The sequence below is a fragment of the Gracilinanus agilis genome, chromosome 1 (genome assembly GCF_016433145.1).
Source record: "Gracilinanus agilis isolate LMUSP501 chromosome 1, AgileGrace, whole genome shotgun sequence".
Taxonomy (NCBI): domain Eukaryota; kingdom Metazoa; phylum Chordata; class Mammalia; order Didelphimorphia; family Didelphidae; genus Gracilinanus; species Gracilinanus agilis.
In genome coordinates, this window is record NC_058130.1 from 704,067,474 (window position 1) to 704,090,277 (window position 22,804).

The following is a 22,804-nucleotide window of genomic DNA, read 5'->3' on the forward strand; positions in this document are numbered from 1 at the left end:
TATTTATTTATTTTGAGTTTTGGATTTTGAATATTTTCCCATATTTCATGTTCTTTCCCTCTTCCTCAAACCTCCCTAACCCCCCCCCCCCTTAGCTGACACACAATTCCACTGGGTTTTACAATGTATCATTACCTAATTCGATATTATTGATAATTGGACTAGAGTTATCCTTTATTGTCTACATCTTGGGGAGATAATTTTTGGCAGATATAGTCTTGATTCATTTATCTAGAAAGATAACCTAAAGTTATCAGCATTGTTAACTATAAAAATTCCAGAATTTTATAGTCAAAAGGGATCTGAGAAATGGCTTATCTAATCTAATCTGTAACTGAGCAGAACTCCCACCCCACCCTCCCCCACATCCCCCCAGCTAGAAATTATCTTTTGAAGCAGACTTTGTAATTTATGGTCAACCCTAATTTTTAGGTAAATGTGGCTTTAGAGAACCTGGTGAATTGGAAGGAATACTGACTTTGAAGTCAGGAGAGACCTGGGTTTAAAATAACATTTTCTACAGTTAATAAGATATCACTGAGCAAGTTACTTAATAGCCCTTAACCTGTTTCTTCACCTGTAAAATAGAAGACCTTAAGAACAGTTGAGGATAAAATACTACTTGTGAAACACTTTGCAATCTTTATGACCCTGTATAAATGTGCATATGTGTATTGTCTGTCATCATTGTTGTAGTGGGTTAGGAACTTTTCCCGAGGGCAACTATCATTGTAGATCAGCAATTGTTCTGCAAAGTAGTCTTAGAAAATTACCTAGGTTTTTCAGTGTATTGATTGGTTTTGCTGATTTTTTTTTCCCCTTCCCTTTTTCTTAAAAAAAAAAAAAAAAAAAATCTTTTTAGGGATAGCTGGGTTGCTCAGTGGATTGAGAGCCAGGCCTAGAGATGGGACCTAAGTTCAAATCTGACCTCAGACACTTCCTAGCTATGTGACCCTGGGCAAGTCACTTGATTCCCATTGCCTAGCCCTTACTACTCTTCTGCCTTGGAGCCAATACTCAGTATTGACTCCAAGACGGAAGGTAAGGGTTTCAAAAAAATTTTTTTTTAAATCTTTTTATATAGGATGGCTCTCTGGGTCAGGTATGAGATAAGTTTAGGTAATGTATAAACAAAAAATAGCCATAAAAATTTTTTTAAGAGAATTTTTATATAGTGAGTTTGAGTGACATTCCCAGAATCATAAAGCCAGTATATTTTGGAGCTGGGACTTGAACACTTTTCCTGTTGGAGGCTGTCTCTTAATAATAATACTAATAATACTAAGCCTGAATCTTTCTCCTGGTAACTTTTATCCAGAACTCCCAAGTTCTTTCCTTTGGGGCTAAACAAATCAATCTCTGTCACATGATAGATAGCTCTTCAGATGTATGAATATAATTCATCTACCTCTTTTGATCTCTTTCTCCCTCCCCCCTCCTGACTAATGGAAGTAATAATTCTACCTATTTCATAGGGTGACTATGAATTTCAAGTGAGTATGTAAGCAAAATATTATAGAAATATGAGTTATTATTTAATATAGGTTATTATTAAATTTGATTTATTTCTGTCTTGAAAAGGCATTATCAGTGTCCTATAGGATCTTCTGGGTGAGTGGAATAGCAGGAATAATTTCAGAGTTCTTTTTATTGTTCTATCTGGGATACTAGGAGCTAGTTGTACAGGGTGGATGCTCAGAACATAAAGTCTCCTCACATCTGATAGGGGCTTAACTAACAAAACCTTCCTTACATATAAGTACTCTGAACACAGAACCCTAAGCTGAGACATTTCCAGAACAGGTTTTCCTTCATGTGTAGTAGCTGTCTACCACACAAAGCTGTATATAATGAACCTGTATTTTGTATATAGTACTTGTTAAAGGTTGAAGGAAGGATGCATACACCACATAGTTCACTGCTAAATAGAGCAGAGCAGTTTACTTTCCATCCCCAAGACCCAGAAATTGTTTAGGTCCTAGGTAAAAGTAACAAAGTGAGTCTGTGTTCCCTAGAGGGGATGAAGATACTATAGATGCCATGGAAGTAAATTTGAGGAAGGCACTTCCAGGTTCTGATAAGAAAGATATCATTTCCTGGGAAGATGAATGAAAAGCATTTATTGGGGGCAACTAGGTGGCTCAACGGATTGAGACCCAGGCCTTAGAGACAGGAGGTCCTGGGTTCAAATGTAGCCCAGGTATTTCCTTGGTGTGTGACCCTGAGCAAGTCACTTAACCCCTATTGTCTGTCACTTAACCCACTCTTCTGTCTTGGAACTCAATACATAGTATTGATTCTAAGAGATGAAGTAAAGGTTTAAAAAAAAAAAAAGGTATTTAAATACTTATCATGTGCCAAGGATTTTTCTAAGAATGCAAATCAAAAGGAAGATAATCCCTGGCCTCCCAGAGATTAGTTTGATTGATTTATTATTATATATTGGTGAGTGTGAATCAGGAAGGATATTTTGGTCTCAGAAATCACTGGGCTGGGTGTGAAGTCATGGGAATATTGATTAGCCTTTTCCTAAAGTGGTAGAATTGATTATTGCTACCTGAATCAGAGGTAGAGATTGGACTGACTAGAAATGCTTTAGCTCCTTCAGGGCAGATAAGATGTAAGCCTTTAGCTTTATCATGATTGGCTACAGTGAGCTTTAGAAGTCAGGTGACATGGAGTTATATGCTCAGGGGTTTTTCTGATGTTTCAGAATCTTGCCTAATTCATGAGGCTTTTCTCAGCCAGAGTACCCCAGTCTGATCTCTGTTTTCAAGAGCACCACTCAGCATCTAGGGAAAATCATTTCCTCCTATGGTTTAATTTTCTGGACATCAATGAGTTTACTCTTTTTAGTTTCATTATCCTAACCACTATTACATAATTCCTTATCTTATTAATAATCAGAGTTCTGAATGTAATTTACCTTCGTCATTTTTAAAAATTTACTGTTTCCCTGCCCCACTACCTAGAGGTATAGGCTTTGAGGTTTTTATTATGTTCTCTTTTTAGCATTTTTTCCTGTTTTCAATCACCAGCTTCTTCTGCCTTCTACCTTTTTCCTTCTGTTAGTATACCTGCCTTCTCCCTTTCCTAATTAGTATCTTTTAATCTGCTTAAGCAAGCTTGTTAGGATTATTTGTAAAACCTGTGTGCCTTGAATGAGGACCTGGGGGAGTTGTTTTAAGAGATTGAATAGTTTAACCTCATTATTTTACACATGAGGAAACTAAAGCTCAGAAGTGAAGTGACTTTAGGTCTCTCAAGTATTTAAAGATGAACTAATTGTAATAATGCCTGTGTTTTGGGAATGACCTCAATACTTACTACTAACTACTCCCAAGGTCTCTACTTACTAAGAATTTGTATAATGGAACATCTGGAATTTAGTCTCACCTGTTCTGCAGCTAACCTGTGTTTCCTATACAGTAGTTTTGTTCTCCTTGGCTCAAGAGAGGGTATGGTTAGGGACATAAGGTAGAAGTTCCAAAGATTAGTAGACTTTTAAGCTTCTTATAAAGAAAAGTTCCCAAGAATTAGATGGAGCTGCCTCTGGGGTTAGAGGTCTCAAATTCAGTTTCTGTAAGTAGATGTTAGGTGGCTATTTGTTGGGGATATTAGTATATGAGATTCTTCAGAGGGGGTCAGACTAGATGACATCAAATTGCACTCGTGACCACTTTTGTGATTTGCTTAAGTTTATACTGATAGTGCCAGAACCAAAAATTGTAGAATTCAGATGGTGGCTTTAGGGCAGTACCTGTTTCCCAGCTGGATTTTTTAAGAGCTTGGAGTTTTGGAGGACTATTTAGAGTTCTTTTTCCTTTCTTTCCTTTCTTATGTCCTGCTGCATCCTGGATAAGGGAAGCTGTCTCATAGCTGAATTCCCAGTAGAGATGGTTGTTGGCATAATGAATATTTCCCTGAACCTAGAGAGTTCAAATATGTTTTGGGGCATTTGGCATATCACATATCCAAATGAAATACGAGCTTATTAAAAAGTGTGATCTTGGACAACTCAGTCAACCTCCACCTCAATCAGTAAACATTAAAAAAAAAATCTATGTGCATACCAGGCATTATACTAAATTAGGGATATAAAAAGAGGCTAAACAGCCCCTGCCCTCAATGGGTCCACAGTCTAAAGGGGTAGACAATGTGCAAACAATTATAAACAAGCTCTATACAATATAAATAGGGAATAATTAACAGGGAAGGTACTGGAATTAAGAGGGATTGAGAAAAACTTCTTGTAAAAGATGAGATTTTAGTTGGGACTTAAAAGGAAATCAGGGGAGGTAAAGTTGAGGAGGGAGAGCATGAGTGATGGGGGACAGTCAAAAAAAATGCTCAGAACCAAGAGGTGGAATATCTTGATTGTGGAACAGCACAGAGGCTAGTGTCAGGACCAAAATTTATATGTTTGGGGGGGTGGCATCTAGGTGGCTCATTAGATTGAGAGCTAAGTCCAGAAACAGGAGGTTCTGGTTTCAACTCTGGACCTCTGACACTTCCTAGCTGTGTGACCCTGGATAAGTGTTATATCACTTAACCCCCAGTGCCTAGCCCTTACCACTCTTCTGCCTTGGAACCAATACTGTGTAGACAGTAGGTAAGACAGAAGGTAAGGGTTTATATGTTTATATGTTGGAGTGAGATGTATATGTTTTTCAGGGAGGACTAGCATCTCTGGTTTGAGAACTTTGGTATGAGCCTTTTCAAGGTTGCTCATCCACCTTTGGTGGCTACCTTAAAGCCAATTCTCACCTGTGACTCTAGAAATCTGTAGAATGTACAATGGCCATTACCCCCTGCCCCCAGTAAAACTGTCTCAGCAAATGGACTAAACTAGGTTGAAGTAACTGATGGACCTCAAACTCCTCAATAAGTTAGTGGGATATCTACCCCCCAATGAAGACTTCTATTTACCCATGAAGACCTTCTCTTGTGGAATGGGCAGATAAGAACAGTTTGTTCCAGTGACTCTGAAAGTGACTGAAGCAGGCATTGTGGAGCACTTAGAACTTGGTTAAACATTGAAGATGCCAATATCATCCACTGCATTCTGGGCCATTGCCAATCCTGACTTTTATCTTGCCACTGGACTTCAGTGATTCTGGAAAAGAGAATGAGATTGACTACTATGAAACAGTATTACTTAAATACAATTTATTTTTCAGTTATAACATCACCTTCATAATGTCTTTGGTCCTTTTCAAAATGAAGAACAAACAGCTTGTTCAGGAGTAAGGTGTAAGAAGATGGGAAAGGTAGGAAGAGGCTAGATTATGAAGAGCTTTTGAATACCAAATAGGATTTTGCATTTGATCTAGGAGATAATAGGGAGCTGCTGGAGTTTATTGCAGAAACATAGAGGGGTGTACTCTTAAGGAAAATCACTTTGGTGGTCGAATGGAGGATGGATTTTATTGAGGCAGGCAGACCCACCAGCAGCTATTACAGTAGTCTAGGCATGAGGTAATGAGAGCTTGAACCAGAATGGTAGCAGTGTCAGAGGAAAAAAGGGGACATATTCAAGTATACCTCAGTTTCCTTATATGGAGATAGTAATAATACCCCCTAGAGTTGTTAATAGGATAAAATGAGATGGTATTTGTAAAGCTGGTTTGCAAACCATAAGCATTATATAAATGCTGACTATCACAGGGGACTGCCAGGTTATCATTTTTCTGTTATAGGAGACTGCTATTCTGAATAGGGTAGAAATTCCACTTAAGCATTAAGTGCCTGCCATATCCTCATCACTCTGCTAGATGCTTGGGATATAAAAGGTAAAAATGAAAACAATCCCTACTCTCAAGGAGTTTGCTTAGGGTAGGAGAATGGCTGGTAGTGAATGATAACAGGCGCATAGACTAGGCACTTCAAAAAACACAAAATAAAGTGAAAACGATGTTTTCAGCATTAACAATGAGAAATTTGTTCTATGTACTGCATTATTAATGTATGTTTGTCTGGTCTACTCATAAATACATAGCTCCTTGAGGGCAGAAACCTTTCATGCTTCCTTTGGTACACATTAGGTGCATAATTGGCACCCTATTAAGATTGGTTGCATGAACATGGAGTAGGCATTCTGTCCAACTAGAATAGAACTTTATTGCTTATTTAAATGTTATATCTTTCTCAGTGGCAAGCTCAGTGATGAAGATGCTTTTAAAATGTTTGATAAGTGGAAAGGGTCTTTTAGCTCTCAGTGAGTCTAGTCTTAAAACATTGTCACCATACATCTTATGAGCTAAGACACAAGGAAAACAAAAATTTTGATAAGGCTTGTTGTTGAATAAGCTAGCCCCCAGTGTTTTTATACTTTCTGCTGCAGATACTGACAGTGAGACAGAAGGGGCACCAAACTGTTTAATTTATTTCCATTTCTTTTATGAACTACAGAAGATGATGAAGTCTCCTTGGTGGAGCATCTTCACATTTAAGTGGCTTAAGTGTATATTGGGATGATGTAACTGAATAAGTGCATGTGTCCTTCTTTTGGATCCTTTCCAATTATGACCCTGAGTGTTTCATTCCTATACATCTATGAGTAGTTAGTATTTCCTTTGGTTTTGAGCATTTTCTCTTCTATTGGAGTTCTTATAAATCATATCTCCAGATAGGTCTGTTATATAATGGGGAGTGTTGACCTGCATAGAATTGGGAGAAACTAGTCATTGTCATATATTTTCTCTCCATTTCCCTACCAGACTATTTTGTTAGGTCTGAAGAAGAGGGAAAATGCTTAATCTTTTCTTTTAGTGGAAAAGGAAGGAATTATGAAATGTGGAGTAGTTGGATAATGAGAATCACCAAATGAATAGGTTGGGATGTCCAGATCTAGGGCATGGTGTTTGAATTGCCAAAGAGACAGACTCCACTGAGCTCATCTTGTATAATGGGCATGGTGTTAATACTATTACCTTCATTGCTGTGGAACAGGTGCATCCAGGAAACTGAGTTAACTAAGGGAAGATGATTAAAATCTAGGTCAGGAAAGGGAAAAACCATATGATGCATGTGTTTGCTTATAGCAGAAATCAGTGTCTTTAGTTTCCAGGTGTGTAACTGTGTGTAAGGGCTTAGTAATTTGGAGACTTGGGAGGAGCTAATAGTCTTTCTCTATAAACTACCTTCAGCATTACTTGCAGGCTGTACGTGATTGATAGGTGTTGATATATTAGTTTGTTTTTGATATTTCTCTTCTTTACTGGAATCTTTGTTTTACTGTATTGTTTGAACATGAGGGTTTTGTGTGTGTGTGTGTGTGTGTGTGTGTGTGTGTGTGTGTGTGTGTGTGTAAAATAACCATCTAAGCCCAGTTAATAAGCTTTGTACCTTTCCTGCTTATGTCATGGAAAGTCAGAGAATGGGTGTTTTATACTTACTGTATACCTTGGGGAAAGAAAATTTTAAGCAAAAACATAATTCATTGCTTGAATAAACAAAAACTATATTGATTTGCTGCTCATTGTTCTTAATGAAGACAGCCAAGAATTTCTTTAAAAAAAAAAAACCACACACACACACACAAACTTAGTTGTAATGGAAATGGCTGCGTGACTATAGAGCTACTCATTTTATTTTCATCTTACTAAACTAGCTAACCTATTTAGAACTCTTTCTCAATCCTTCTAGCTCCTTGCAGTCCGAAATGTAGCTTTTTTTTGTCCTTATTCCCCTTTCCTACATATACTAGGCCAGGAGGAGAATTATGTATATTTCCTGCTCTTTACACATTTCCAAGCCCTTTGGGATCTCACTACCAGTTTTATTCAATTGCCTCTCCTCTTTTGAAGTCCTGATCTAAATGTCACCTTCTTCAGTTCCTACTGACTTTTATCTGTTGTGTCATTCTTCCATCCTTCTCAAATGAGATACTATTTGTAATGTGTTTAGTATAGTGCCTGGCACATAAGCACTTTAATAAATTCTTATTTTCTTTTTTCTTCTTTTTTCAGAGTTCTGTGCTCATCTCAGTAGTTTTCCTCTATCCCTCAAATCCTGCCTTTTATACTTGGTGACTTCAACTTCCATTTTGATCTCCTCTCAAAATACATTTGATTCCCAATTTATTCCTTTTCAGCTCCTAATGATTTGTACCTTCACTTTACCCTAGCCACTCAAAGGGATGCTTATATCCTTGATTTCACTCACAAGTATTCAACCTTCACAATCCATATAACTCCCTTTATCTGAGTCAGATCCCTCTGTGACAATTTCCTGTCACTCTACTCCTCCCTGCATAACACCCTTGCTCTAGTCTCACCTCCTTTTAAAATCTTAACCCTTTACTTAGCCAGTTCAGCCTTGTACTACCTAATCCTTGAATTCCCTACCCCATTGACCTATCATGGTCATCTAATCCTTTCCGATTCTTACTTTATATTACTGCTACTGCTACCATCTTTCTACCTTTTCTGCTTACTCCTACCTACGTACTTCCAGGAGAAATCATAGAAATATGATGACTGGATTTGCTACAAATTTGTTATTGTATCTTAACTGTCTGCATAGTTACACCCTAGTATTCTTGTATCTCTCTCTGAACTATGCTTTTTCTTAAGTCACCTTTCTTTCCTTGTCCTCCACCTGAAGCAAAGGACTTCCTCTTCCTTTACAGAAAAAAATCAAGGTCTTCTACTGAGAGCTTCCTTTCTTTCCCAATTCCATACTTGAAATAATAGTCACATCTCCCTTATTTTCCTTTGTTCCAAACTCAGTAGTTAAGATGTCCCAATTCCCAAACAACATACATGCTATTTTGATGCTATCCCTTACAGGAGCTTCCTTCTTTTCCCCTCATTTTCAGTCTCTAATTTTGCATTGCCTTTCTTGGTATCTAGAAATTCTTTCAGATCTTCTGAATCCTAAAAAAATAAACAATCTTCACTTTACCTTACTGCTCCTTCAGGCTATCCTGCTGTTTCTCTCCTCCTTTTCATAGCCAGACTTCTAAAAAACCTATCAGTTTTCAGTTGCCTCAGATTTTTTACTTTCTTGTAATTTGACTTATGAATCCCCCCCTACTGAATCACTCTCTTCAAGGTTACTAGTAAGCTCTTTATTAATGCTAAATCCATTGCTTTCACAGCTATCATACAGCTAGACTTCTCGACATTGTTGACTATACCATACTCTTTCTGGAGATTTTTTCTTCCCCCATTTTGGGACAGTGCTCTATTGTGTTTCTCACCCTAGGTATCAAGGTGAGAACTATGGATAGAGTACTGGGACTAGAGTCAGGAAGACCTGAGTTTAAATATGGCAATAGACACTAGCCATGTGACCCAGGGCAAGTCAACTTTAAAAGAGGGATAATAAAAGCACCTGCCTCTCGGGGTTGTTGAGTCAAATAAGATATCTGGAAAACTTTAACTTGGTGTCTGGCACATAGTGGGTGCTTAATAAATGTTTGTTTTCTTCTTTCTCTTTTTACTTGTCAGGACCAGTTCTTCATGATCTCTTTTTCAGGCGCTTCAACCTTGACCTGTTCCTAGTCGTGGTGTGTACTCCATGGCTCTCTTTGAAACCTAATGGCTAATTTCATCAACTCTTTTGGATTCAACTATCATCTCTATGCAGATGACTCCCATATCCTGACCCTTAACTTTCTCACTCTGCTCTTTCTCCAGTGGCTGAATAGTTATCTCACTTAATAAATGTTTATTGATTGGTTGATTAGTACTTAGATTGTCCTATAGGCATCTCATTCAAAATGTCCAAAACTGGGACAGCTAGGTGGCTCAGCACATCGAGAACCAGGCTCAGAAATGGGAGGTCCTAGGTTCAAATCTGGCCTCAGACACTTCTTAGCTATGTGACCTTGAGCAAGGCATTTACACACACACACACACACACCATTGCCTAGCTCTTCTGCCCTTGGTATCAATATACAGTATTGATTCTTAGACAGAAGGTAAAGGGTGTTTTGTTTTTGTTTTTAAATTTCAAAAACAAATGTCCAAAACAACTTCTTACTTTCCCATTTCTGTTGAGGACACTGCCATTTTTCCAGTCACCTGGATTCAGAACCTTGCAGTCATCACTTCTCTTCACCATCCCTCCACATCACATTCAGTCACTTCTTCAATAAAAAGCTGGCCTGTTCAGTTTTTTCAGCTCAGGTAAACTGACCTTTGATGTAATCTTGATAGGGAGTTACTAGTGAGGGACTCTCTCTGCCAAAACAGATCTGCAGCTGCCTTTAGCTCTCACTGAAAGTTTAAGTGACTGACTAGCCCAAGGTCATGTAGTTGAAGCAGGAACTGCAGGCCTTCTTGTTTGCATGGGCAGTTTGGTTTTGTATCCCTAGTGCCTAGTAACAGTACCCAATGAAAGTAACTTAATTGAAGTGGGTTTGCCAGGTACGGGATGAGAATCTAAATGAGTTGTAAGTTCTCTTCTAGCTTCCCTGCCCATGACCAGAACCCCAAAGATCAACAGGTCTAAGATTGGCCTAGCTTTGGACAGAGCTGGGAGGTAATAAGAGATGCACAGATGAGAATCAAGAAGAGTTAGCAAAAGGGCCAGATGAATTTACTTCTTCACCAAACTCCTTTACAGATTAAAGATAAGCTAGCCAGAGGAAAGGCAGATACAATTACCAAGGCTGGGAGTAGAATTCAGACACCAGAAGGCACAGGCTGTTCATGTTCAGATCCCTGAAAGGTCCCATCCTTTTATGGACATGGACCTCAAACATTCAAGGAAACCAATTCTAATATTTCAATACCCTTCCTTCATGAAAAGCAAGATTACCTCAGGATGTCCATAATGAACAAGCATTCATTTTCTACTATATGCAAAGCACTCTTCCAGACACCATGGCAACAAATTACATATCTTACCATCAAGGAGCTTACTTCCTACATGGCTGCTGCAGCATATGTAATTAATATTGGCTTTATACAAGATAGATATCCTATGATTGGCTGCAGTGAGAGGGAAACTTAACAAATAGAGGAATCAGTAAAGATCTCTTGAAGGAAGTGGCACTTTCAGGATTCCAGTAGACAGAGCTGAGAAAGGGAGAGCATCTGACATGGAAGAAATGGCATATTAGGTATGAGAAATAAGTAGGCTAATTTGGAGCTTAATGTGAGTGAAGATGATTAACATAAAATCAGTTTAGAAAGATAGGATAAGGGGGTATCTGGGTGGCTCAGTGAATTGAGAGCCAGGCCTGGAGACAGGAGGGTCCTAGATTCAAATATGGCCTCGGACACTTCCTAGCTATGTGACTTTGGGCAAGTCATTTAACCCCCATTGTCCAGCTCTTTTAGTTCTTCTGCCTTGGAACCAATATATAGTATTGATTCTAAAGTGGAATGTAAGAGCTTGGAGGGCAGGGAAAGGAAGATAGGATAGAACCAGACAGTGAAGGTCTTTAAATTTCAAACAGAAATTTGTATTATATTTATTCTAAAGGCACTTGGGAGCCGTTGCTGCTTCTCGAGCAGAAGAGTGATGGGATCCAAACTATACTTTAAAAATATTAGTTTGGCAGATGTGAAGAATGGTTGCACATAAGCATAAATTTTATTGCTCCCCAAATACTCTGTAATTTCACTTGCTTTTATACCTTTCTACATAAAAACTAGCATTTAGTAATTTTTGTTGCGTGTTTAATATTAATAACAAATCTGAGTGAAAAGAAAATACATCCAGCATTCCACTGGAAGATCCAAAAGTGATGATTTTTCCTGGAATTCAAAAACACTTTAGAGGCATTTTGTGATAGTATTCTCAAACTAGCTCAAGTTGATGATAAGAAATATTTTCAAGTCAAGCAAAATCTGGGAATAGGAGTCCTTTACCTGTGTAATAATGTTTTTGCCACACCCCTCTCTGTGATAGGTTTCCTGTTTTTAACACTTACAGCTAGTAGTGCATAGAGGGATAAAACCATTGCCCTTCTTAATTTAAGATTTACAACAGATGACACTCCAATTCCATCTGCCTTGACTTGTGGTAACTTTTTAATGCCCCTCAGCCCTTTTTGGCCTTGACTAAGTGGTCTGTGAACCTTGCATGAGGCCCCCCACCACCTCTGCATCTCTTTTTATTCACTACTGACATTGCCCATCTATTACATAGATAGGTAATATAAGGTAACTTTGAAGTCTTTTTTTTTTTTTACTGACATGTGTGTAGTATAGTTAGCTAGCAGAAGGCCCTTTTAGGAAATGGAGTGGGGGATATAGTTGCAGATACATAAATCAAGATGGCAGCAAAGAGAATGCCCCAGAGCCTCAGGGAAGTATTCTGCTAGAGAGGTGGAAATACACCTTATTAGATGAGTCTGTCAGTGTGCCAGGCACAAAAGGAAAGGCAAGTATATCCAGTGGCTGGCTTACCTGAACCAGATCTCATGTACTTTTCTCTATCCTAGCCAGGGACTTCTCACTTTCAGAGGTGTTTAGTTCTGTTTTATTTGGATTGTGTAACTTTTGATGGGAAGTTATTTTACTGACTCGTAACACCACCTCCCCCCCCCAATTATTTCTCTGTGCTGGCCCATTGTGGGAGGAACCAACTGTTAAGATTTGTTTTTGCTTGTTCACAAAGCAGGACTGAGTTTTTTATTGGGGAAGGGTGGGGTGCATGGATGTGAGTGAACCTACCACACTTAAAAGGAATAAAACAAAAAAAATTTGTAGTCTAGTCATTTGGGTTTCAAAAGTCAAATTAATTTGAACTATAGCTGCCTATATGTATATATATATGTACATATATATATGTGTGTGTGTGTGTATATATATATATATATATATATAATATAGCTCCTGACATGGCTCTTGCTGTTTTCCACCTGTTGGCTGCCTCTGAACCATTTTAGGTTTCCTCAGCTGCTTAACAAGTTTTCTGGCTAATAAAACAGTAGAAAGTTGCTCAGAGGAAGAGTTATCAAGTCAGTCAGTTTTTCCTACTGAGAAAACTGAAGTCTTTGAATTAGTTGTGGATCTCAGTGAACCAGGTTATTCCCATCTATTCTGTTGAGTAGAAGGATGTTGGAGAGCCTTCCATATCACATCTGTATCACATCTGTTACTGGGGAGAGACAAAAGAGAGCAAGGAAGTGGGAAATATTGTTGGAAAAAGAAAGTAAAATTCTTCCATGTGAATTGCACCTAGGATGGCAGACTTGGTAGCCAACTTGGGTTTTCTTTGTTTTTGTCTTTAAAATAACATATTCTCCACATTTTGACAACGTATTTCTGTTCCAGTTGCTCTTTTCAAATTGCTTTCTTAGAAGTCATCAATAATATGACCACCACATATAAGACTTTTTCTTTCTAATTCTTTACTGCTGCAGTACTTGACACTGTTTCCTTCTGAAAGCCCTCTTCAAAGGCATTATACTCTCTTCATTAATAATGGTATCACATTTATTTATTCATTCTTAAGTTTCCAAAGAGTTTTCCTCACAACAACTTTATCATAAAGGTGGTGTGGACATTATTATCGCTATTTTATAGATAAGATTGAAGCACTCTGAAACTGTGACTTGCCTATAGTCTTAACAGCTAGTAAGTACTATTTGAGGATCAGTTGATGGAACCAGAGTGGCTTAATTTGGAGAATAGCCTCAGGTGATATGAGAACTGTCATTAGGCAATTCAGTGGTTCCCAAACTTTTTTGGCCTACCCCCCCTTGGGAATCACTGAGGTAATTCAAAGGATTCTTTTGGGGGAGGGGAAAAGGTTCTATTTGTGTTACTGGATTCTAGGGGACAAAAGAAGGAGCAATGGATAAAAGTTTCAGACAAGCAGATTTTGGTTTATGTCATAAGGAAAAACTTTTAGAACTCTTCTCAATGTGGAAGAGGCTGTTTCAGGAGGTGGTAGGTTCCCCCTTACCCTGAAGCTCTTAAAATAAAAACTAGATGACTACTACACAGTTATATTGTAAAAAGGATCATTTTTGAGTTAGACTACTTTGCCTCCTACATACCTTCTGTTTCTGAAATTCTGTCATTTGACTCAAGATGGCTCAGCAGATTATTAGCCTTGTTGAGGTAATCTTCCCTGAGAATTGTATGGTTAGAACTTAGTTTGGGGGGGGATACAAATGACTAAAGGAGGGGGGTGGGTTTGTGGGGAGACCTTATCTCCCTTTTGTGTTAAGCTTTAGAGCCAGTGTAATATGCTTTGGAAGGTACTGGAATCCCAGAGGAGTTTGGGTGAAGAGTTTACTTCTACTTCCATCTTTGTTCTATTTCTCAGGCAGGCAAAGCATTACTTTGGGTGGGAAATTTTCTCTTCATAAAGAATCAACAAGTATTAATTGTCTGCTATATATCGGGCACTGTGATAGGTGCCTGACATATAGCAGTTACTTAAAAATACAAAAAGATACAAATAGAATGAAATAATCCCTATTCTCAAGGAGCTTACATTCTAACAAGGAAATCAAGTTTAGAAGTTTTTAATGGTTAAAGGAATCTCCTTGCTTACTTTACTAAAGAATGGTACTATTTTTGTTTTGGAGAAAACCTATTGAGTAAAAAAAAAACCATGCCCTTTCATATCTGGGGACCATGGTCTCTTCCCTGGTGACTGCTTACTTTAATTGCAGGCACATAATCTAAGAGGAAGTAAACATCCTCTGGAATCACTTGACTGAGTGAAAAGTCATTTTGCATTTGTCTTTTGAGACTGCCCTATCTACAGCATTGCCCTTTGAACCCCCACCAGCCTGAATCAGGCCATGTTGCTGGTTTTGTGCAGTTGTGTGGTTCCTGTGCTCACACTGGGGCTTCGTGGGAGGAGTTGGAGGAAGCGCTTGCGCGCATGCATTTGTGTGGGTACCCACCAGGTCTATGAAGCTCCATTTCCCTTTCCTTCTTCACAGTGTACTAATGGTCACTTGATGTGCGCTGGCTGTTTTATCCACCTACTAGCAGATGCCCGGCTGAAGGAGGAACAGGCCACATGCCCCAATTGTCGTTGTGAGATCAGTAAGAGCCTCTGCTGCCGAAACCTGGCTGTGGAAAAAGCAGTGAGTGAGCTGCCGTCAGAGTGCGGCTTCTGCATGCGCCAGTTCCCCCGCTCCCTCCTGGAGAGGCATCAGAAAGAGGAGTGCCAGGACAGGTAAAGCGCCCCCAGTGGCTGCTCTCTGCCCCTTCCTTCCTACCTTCCTCCCCTTTTGCAGTAAGTCACAGCCCTATTGGAGTGGGCTTTCTCAGTTCCCTGGCTTTGCCACTTATTAGCTGTCTGACCTTGGGACAGTCACTCTACTTCTGATCCTCAGTCTCTTCACCTGTAAAATGGAGTTGAATTTACATACTCTACTTCCCAGGGCTGTTGTGAGGACAGACTTTGTAACCGTAACATGTTAGAAATATTTTTGTTATTCCTTTGCAGTGGTGACCTGGCATTGTGGACTGGGTACCTCATGAAAGCTAGGAACAGGCCATTTTCTTTTCCTCCATCTTTCTAGAAAAGAGCCTCTTAGGGCAAACTTCTTACCTTTGAGGTTAGGCCCTATTACCTTCCATGGGAGTCTTAACTTGATCTCTGTTCAGTGTTAACTAGGTTTTCTTGGTTTTGGGCTAGGATAGGTGATGTTATTTGGACAGGTATGGCTCTGAGGCTTGGTAGTTGGCCTCATAGCAGTGGTGAAGCAATTAGATCTGGTTCCTGGTAGTAAAGAGGCTATTAACTAAGTTGCTTCTGGAGCTCAGTCGTTGGTCATTTTGCCTTCAAAAGTGGGAGATTTGGCAGTGAATTTGGGATATTAAGAATTGCCTTTTGTACCTGGAATTGGAGAGAGAGAGACACCTTTCCATAGAGTCCCTCATTACCATTCTCTTTCTTGGAGTACTAGGCCAGGCCTGATTTAACTATACAAAGCATTTCCCAAAGGCCCAGACTGACCCAAAGTTCTTCCCAAAGATTGAAGTAATCCTGTGGGGAACATGAGCCCTTCCTACATCCTTTCTTCTTATATTCATTCTTGTACTCATGAGGGTACTTTTTCTGAGGGGGTGCTTGTTGGGGAACCTCTGTGTAATAGCACCAAATTCTGTCTTGTCCAGAAAAAAAATGGAATCCATTTATCCTGGATAAAAGCCATTGGCTTATTGCCCGAAGACTGGCTTAAATTCCTGATATGATGCTAAGGAAGATAGATTCAAGAAGATCATGTGCCGCTCGTCCATTATTTGCCAAACCAGTCTCAGAGTGTGGATGGAGAAGAGGAGGCTACTGTACTTAATCAGTGGCATTACAAACCTTGCTTAATCCCCACTGGCATTCATCTTGCTTGAGTTTTGGCTGCTTTGAGATATTTGGCCTTCAGTTCTCTTCTGATACTAGAGAACTGTGGTTGGTTTGGTTTTTTTCCTAGAGGTGGGTAGAGTTTGAGACCCCCTGAGAGGGTTACATGAAGGGATAGAACCAGTCTTCTCAGGTTTTGGTCTCAATATAGGAATACTCTGCTGGAAATCAACCTTGCTTCCCTGGAGCTGTTGTGCCATGGTTAGCATTAAGTAAGAGGAGAAGGATAGGGAGAACTTGGTTATTTTCAAGTTAATGAAAAATGTGGATAATTTGAATTCCTTGCTCTCCCCATCTCCCTTTGACTTAATGGTTCCAGAATGACATTTCTGAAATGATCAAGGAGATATTTCTGAGGAACAAGACAGAAGACAACAAAATCTTGCACTCTGGGGATGGGATAGGCCTCAGCCCTGTAGGCATACCTCTAATTCTTTAGTCACAGTTTAAGGCCTTAAAAGCAGAACAGAAATTATTGCAGCTTCAGCCTCACAGAGGAATTTAGAAACTCCAGAAGAGGCTTGATGACTCAGTGAGCCTTCTGAGGGTTTCTTAAAGGAAATTCTAAATCCTACCTCCAGAGTGAAAGTTGTGAAAAGTGTCCCCATTCAGAAATTGGTGGTACAGTCTCATACTTGTACCAGCTCTTTCTTATGTTATAGCTAAAATAGGTTTTGGTTCATCTTTCCATTTCCTTTATCTTACTGTGTTTGAACTTCTTTGCTAAATAATTAGTCCTTGATCATTAGACTAAGATTTAGTTTCCAGTTATTGAATTATCCTCTGGGCGTGCTTCTATATACTTTTGATACATGCTGCCTGGTTATCTAGTCTAGTCCTTCCCATGGAGGAAGAAGACTGCCATCTGGAAAATACCCCAAAGTCTCTACTTGTGAACTGACCTTGGGCATTTGGTGGGCTAGGAAGTAGGCCTTTCAGTAGAGCTAGGGGATCCTGGAGTTGGCCGAAATCTTAAAAAATCTATTTGGGATTGTGATTCTGGGTGACTCTTGATACTCTCCTGCTGCAAAGCAGTGGGCTTATAGTCAAATAGTGACCAGTCGCTATATACTGGTTCTGGGATAGGCAGCTCTTTAGTTTATCACAAATTCTGTTATTACTTTTCCTAGATCAGAAGTCAAGAAAATGCTTTTTTGGGTTTTAGTTTTAAGATTTTTTGCAAGTAACAAAAAAGGTTCAATTTTCAAGAAGACTAATCCATGTGCCCTGTTCAACGGCCTTTCTTGATCTTTTTTAATAGTAGAGCTGACAAATAGGGTTTAGGAAACCATGAGTATCCTATTGGCTGAAGGAAAATGCTTCTTTTTTGTTACTCTCCCCATTCTTATCTCCTTTCCCAAACTATTTGATTCCTGTTCAGCCTTAGTGATTGTCAGTTTAATCCTGACCAGTGACTGAGGTCAGGGCTCTTCCCAGCCTGAAGCACTTTAAGAGAAAGGTCCTGTTTTATTGTGTAGGGCTCATTGTCCTGGCGGTCTGATTTGGCTCTTCTCCATGCTTCCTCCCTTCCCAACCACTTCTCTACTCTGATTCAATTTAAGAGTTACAGACTTCAGTTTAAAGTGTGAGGTGGTCTGTCAGATTTTCTTGTAGAAATAAGACCATGACTCTAGCCCCAGCCATGGTTAGAAGTCATTTAGGGCTTGAGCTTGTACAGTACCAGGAGTCTCCTAGCTGGGACATTGACTGCCTGATTACAAGGCTTCGGGTACCTCTTTGCCTAGTTTATTATCTTCAAACTTCCTCATTGCCTTCAAGAACTATAAAACTAGGAACACTGAATAGGAGGCATAGAATTGCATGCACACAGCATGTCTTAAACCAGTTGTTGAATTGAACATGAGACTTCAAATAGGGGTAGATAGTTTTTCTTAACCAAAAAAGTCTTCATTATATTTTGAAGTGCAAAAGTGAAGTAGTACTAGCATCGTATACCTATGTGATGCTGTAGTAGTACATGAAGATGGAAAGATATGGCAAAAACAGGATAATTTGTGTGTGCTATGAATCTAGGACACCACATTTACTAACCTGTAGTGCCAAGATTTGAGGCTGGTGCTGATTACTTAGGGCAGAACAAATTCAGGGTTCTTCATTGTACATGCCCTTGGGTTGTCCCAGGTGACACTGCTGGGGTAAGGCAGGGTCCTGCACTCTGCCTTAACGCCTGCAGGATCTTTGGCTATGCCTTCTGTGTGCATGCTTTGTGTCCAGAGTCTCCAGTGATGCACATGTGCATGTGTGTCATCTTTCTGGCAGGGTCACGCAGTGCAAATACAAACGCATCGGTTGCCCGTGGCAGGGCCCCTTCCACGAGCTGACTGTGCATGAAGCAGAGTGCACACATCCCACCAAGACTGGCAATGAGCTAATGGAGATTTTGGATGAGATGGACCAAACCCACAAGAAGGAGATGCAGCTATATAACAGCATCTTCAGCCTGCTCAGCTTTGAGAAGATCGGCTACACAGGTAATCATCTGAGAGGCTGCGAGGGGCCCTGGGAACTCCTCATCCTCTGAAAAGTTTCCTGAAGTATATTTTGTCATGTATCTCACCCAAGGCCCCTCTTTTCCTAAAAAGCTGAACAGTGACTGTCTTCAGTCATTGTACTAAGTGTGTACTTGTAACCCATTCTGCCATGGAAATGTAGTTCACCTGTGTGTTCCCTCTCTTGTCAGTGAATGTAGAGGGTTGGTCTAGAAGCATTGACTAGAATGGCATGTTAGGGGAGGAGGGGAGAAATAGAGACATATGTCCAGGGTGACAGAGGATGCTGAAGCTGCTCAGACTCCTTGGAGAACAGGATTTATGTGTGCTGGGCTGAGCTGTGATATGATGTGGTCATCCCCTTGTTGGAGGTAAGATAGTAGATGCAACCTCTTGCAAAAGTACCAAAGAATAGGGAGAACTTAGAATCTGAAATCCAGGAAACTGTTGCTATGACCCTTTTTGTCTTCTTGAAAGTCAAAGTGACATCTGACAGTGTGCTTGCTGACAGACACTCCTTGTCTGCCTTCTTGGCTAGGATCCTGTGCTTCAAGAGAATCCCCTGACCCAAGTGGGTGTTACAAGTCCTCTCCTTGCTGGCGGCCTGGCCCTGGGAGGGGGAAGTATGTGATAGGTCTCTTCCAAATTCATCTCATGTGAGTTTTTCCCCTGGTGTTTAGAAGTCAGGGAGGAGCCAAAGCAAGGGTTGTCTTTGGTTGGCTGTGTGCTGTGGCCCAACCTTGAGCCTATTCTCTGCTTCCTTAGGTACCTAGGAATCCTGGCTTAAGTACTGATTAACCCCAAGATCAGGGAATTAAGGGGCAAAATTCTTGGGATATGGGGTGATGGGAGGATTGGGGAAAAATAATTAAGAGAAATTGGCAAATAGCATTACCCCATAATGCCTTATCCTGGACAGAGATGTATTGTAGACCCAGGTAAGTTGGCCTGTTGCTTATCTCATTGATAATCTTTCACAACTCTTGGAGATCTCTCTGGTCAGTGTATTAGGTTAGATAATGTGGATATGAACTAAAAATATATATGGGTGTGGGTCTGAGTTGAGATGGGATAGGGTACCTAATTTTCTGTTACCCAGAAATGACTGACCCTTGGGCTGAGACGAGAAGTTCCTTGGGGGCCCTGGAGTCTCTTGCCCTCCGGAGAAGAACAGCAGGGCATCCTTGTTCTCGGGGAATTAATCAGCAACACGTTGTAAAAAGCTGTCAAAGAATGTCTCCCATTTAGAAGATTCAGTCACCAGAATTAGCTGTGAAAACCCAGTTCATCTGTCCTAGGTGCTGCTGAGACAGAACGGTAACAGAGCTGTTAAATCCTAGCTGGCTGGATCTCGTTGGATCTTTGGTCTAGGAGTGGGACTTTTAACAGGCAACAATGCCATGCTACAAGGGGTCTGAACATGCTGGGGCAGCTGGTGCCATTGTGGGAAGCCCAAGCCCTGGCCTCACACAGGAGTCCCTGTCTTGGCACCAAAGTGCAAGGCTGCACTTGAGAGAAGAGACTTGTTTCCCAAGGTGCTGGGGACTGACTTGGGCCGTGCTCTGTGGTGGAATCCTGAGTTTAAGGACCTTGTTCTCCATCACTAGTCATCCTTGGGAAACTATGGGGAGGGAATGAGCCAGGGCTGGTAACTACATCCTATGCAGTCAGTGGGGCTGGAGGCCAGATTAGGACCCCTCTCCTGACCTCTGTGGAGGAGACAGATGCTAGAGAAGCAATTGGGTTATGATTGATTCCAGGAAAATGATGATGTTGGTCCTAGACTAATACCAAAAATTGTGTGTAGCTTAAAATAACTGGTCAACAGATATGTTGTGCTCGCTCAATTCTCTCTTATAGAAAATGTTGGAAAATATGTACCTCTGTATGAATTGCACAATAAGGCTGTATATGTAGCTGTGCTTTGAGATTTCTTGGTTTGTAAAGACTTAACACATGGAAGCTACCTGCTTGATCCAGGGTGATAGCTTGAGAACATTGGCTATGCCCTCTGGTGGACCTGGCTGGCTAAGGGTTTCCTGGACTGAGCCAAGAGGACTGTGTCTGGAAAGGTTTGGTTAGTTGTATTTGATTTACTAGCCTCTTTGCAAATCTGAGCCCAGAGCAGCTCAACCCAATGTATTGTTTTCTTTATACATAATCTATACATGTATCTCATCTGGCATTCTCTGTACCCTCCTGAAAACGGACAGTCTGTATTTCCCTTGCCCTGCCCTCTGGTTTGCTCTGCGGCGATGCCAAGTCTGTGCCTTACCTTGTTGACGGCTGTGTATCCAAATCCAAATAAAATGCACATTGTTCTCAGAACCGTATCCTGTCTGTGTGTTCTGCTTGTTCTCCGCCCCTATTCCAGTGTGGGCACACCCAATGAGCTTAGTCTCCCAAAGCCATAAATGGTACTAGTTGCCAACTCTAGGAGCATCCCTTCCCTCCCCCCAGTGCCTGGCAGGAACCTGTAGCCTGAAGAATTTTTGCTCAAAACTTCAGAATTGCAGGATGCTTCTAGATGGCAACCCAATTAAAGTATAAGAATCATTAGGACAGGTTGGACCTGCTAAGAAATGACTATTTGGGGTATGTGATGTCATTATCTAACTCCTGGTATATACCACAGAGCAGTTTGTTGTTTACCTCTTGCAAACTATTGTCTCTCTTCAGCTGATTTTAATTAACCATGTTTGTATTTTATCTTATTTCCCCCCCAAAGCTTATGCATCTGAAAATCCTTCCTGTAGTTAACTTGTCATTTAAAAATTAAAGTGCATTGAGTTTCTTCTCGGTAAGTCACATTCTTCCTGAGACTAACCCAGCTTCGAGCGGTTGGACCCCTTCGGTCTTCATCCGTTCTGAGGAAGGCTCCACACTGTAGCCACAGGTAATGTGAGCTGGTTGTCCACCCTACTGATGGCCCTCAATAACTTTCTGTTTTCTCTTCCCCATCCCTCTCTGTGCCATTGCAGAAGTTCAGTTCCGCCCATACCGCACCGATGACTTCATTACACGCCTCTACTATGAGACGCCAAGGTTCACCGTGCTGAGCCAGACGTGGGTCCTAAAGGCGAGGGTGAACGACTCTGAGAGGAACCCAAATCTGTCCTGTAAGCGTACCCTCTCCTTTCAGCTCATCCTGAAGAGTAAGATCAACTCCCCCATGGAGTGCTCCTTCCTCCTGCTCAAGGGACCCTATGACGATGTGAAAATCAACCCTGTGATCTATCACTTTGTCTTTACCAATGAGAACAACGAGACCGACTATGTGCCGCTCCCCATCATAGACTCCGTGGAGTGTAACAAACTGCTGGCCGCCAAGAACATCAACCTCCGGCTCTTTATATTCCAGATACAGAAATAGGCAGGGCTGGGGTCATGCTGGCAAGCTCAAAGAGAAAGAAAGCACCACTGAACCGTACTTACCTCGTCTGGGCAGCCTGCACCAGTTGTGATTTCACAATATAATCCGATCATTTTAGAAAAAGGAGGGAGGAAACAAATTTAAAAACCAACAAAAAAACCAACCCAAACCAATTGGAACAAAGTCTGCATGCGTATGCAACAGTGTAAGCAGTCACAGCCTGCCTTCTCTCTTCCCCTCTCCTAGATGCCCTGGGCCAGGGCCTTCCCCCACCAACAGTTCGCCCGGCTGCCCCCGCAGGCCAGGTCAGTGGGGAACTAGACAGCAGTGGAGACCTCTGCAATGCCACCACCATCTGCAGGGGATTTTATGGGAAACATCGAGTTGTCCCCTGTTACTCTGTTACATTGTGGCAGAGCAGTGTTGGCTTGTTCATGGTTAAGTGCACAATTTCCAGATGCATGGGGGCTCAGGGGATCCTGCCTGACTTCAGACAGCATATTTGATTGAAATTAAAAAGGCAACATTGTTTCCTAATTTTTTCTTTTGTTTGGGTGGAGAGGTTTAGCTCTGGTTTAACATTTGAGAATACTATTTTCTTTGATTTTTATGCAGTCAGATGGGGAAT

The 22,804-nt window shown here is 40.7% G+C and overlaps 1 protein-coding gene across 1 annotated transcript in view; it reads left to right on the plus strand.

Annotated features, from left to right (window-relative positions):
* CYHR1 (cysteine and histidine rich 1) overlaps positions 1-22,692 on the plus strand; it is a 58,328-nt gene extending 35,636 nt beyond the window's left edge. The window contains exons 4-6 of the mRNA XM_044669477.1: positions 14,867-15,105; positions 18,574-18,785; positions 21,785-22,692. Of these exons, the coding sequence (XP_044525412.1) occupies positions 14,867-15,105; positions 18,574-18,785; positions 21,785-22,176 (843 nt within the window). The 3' untranslated portion in view covers positions 22,177-22,692. The remainder of the gene's footprint in view (positions 1-14,866; positions 15,106-18,573; positions 18,786-21,784) is intronic.
* Positions 22,693-22,804: the final 112 nt, after the last annotated feature.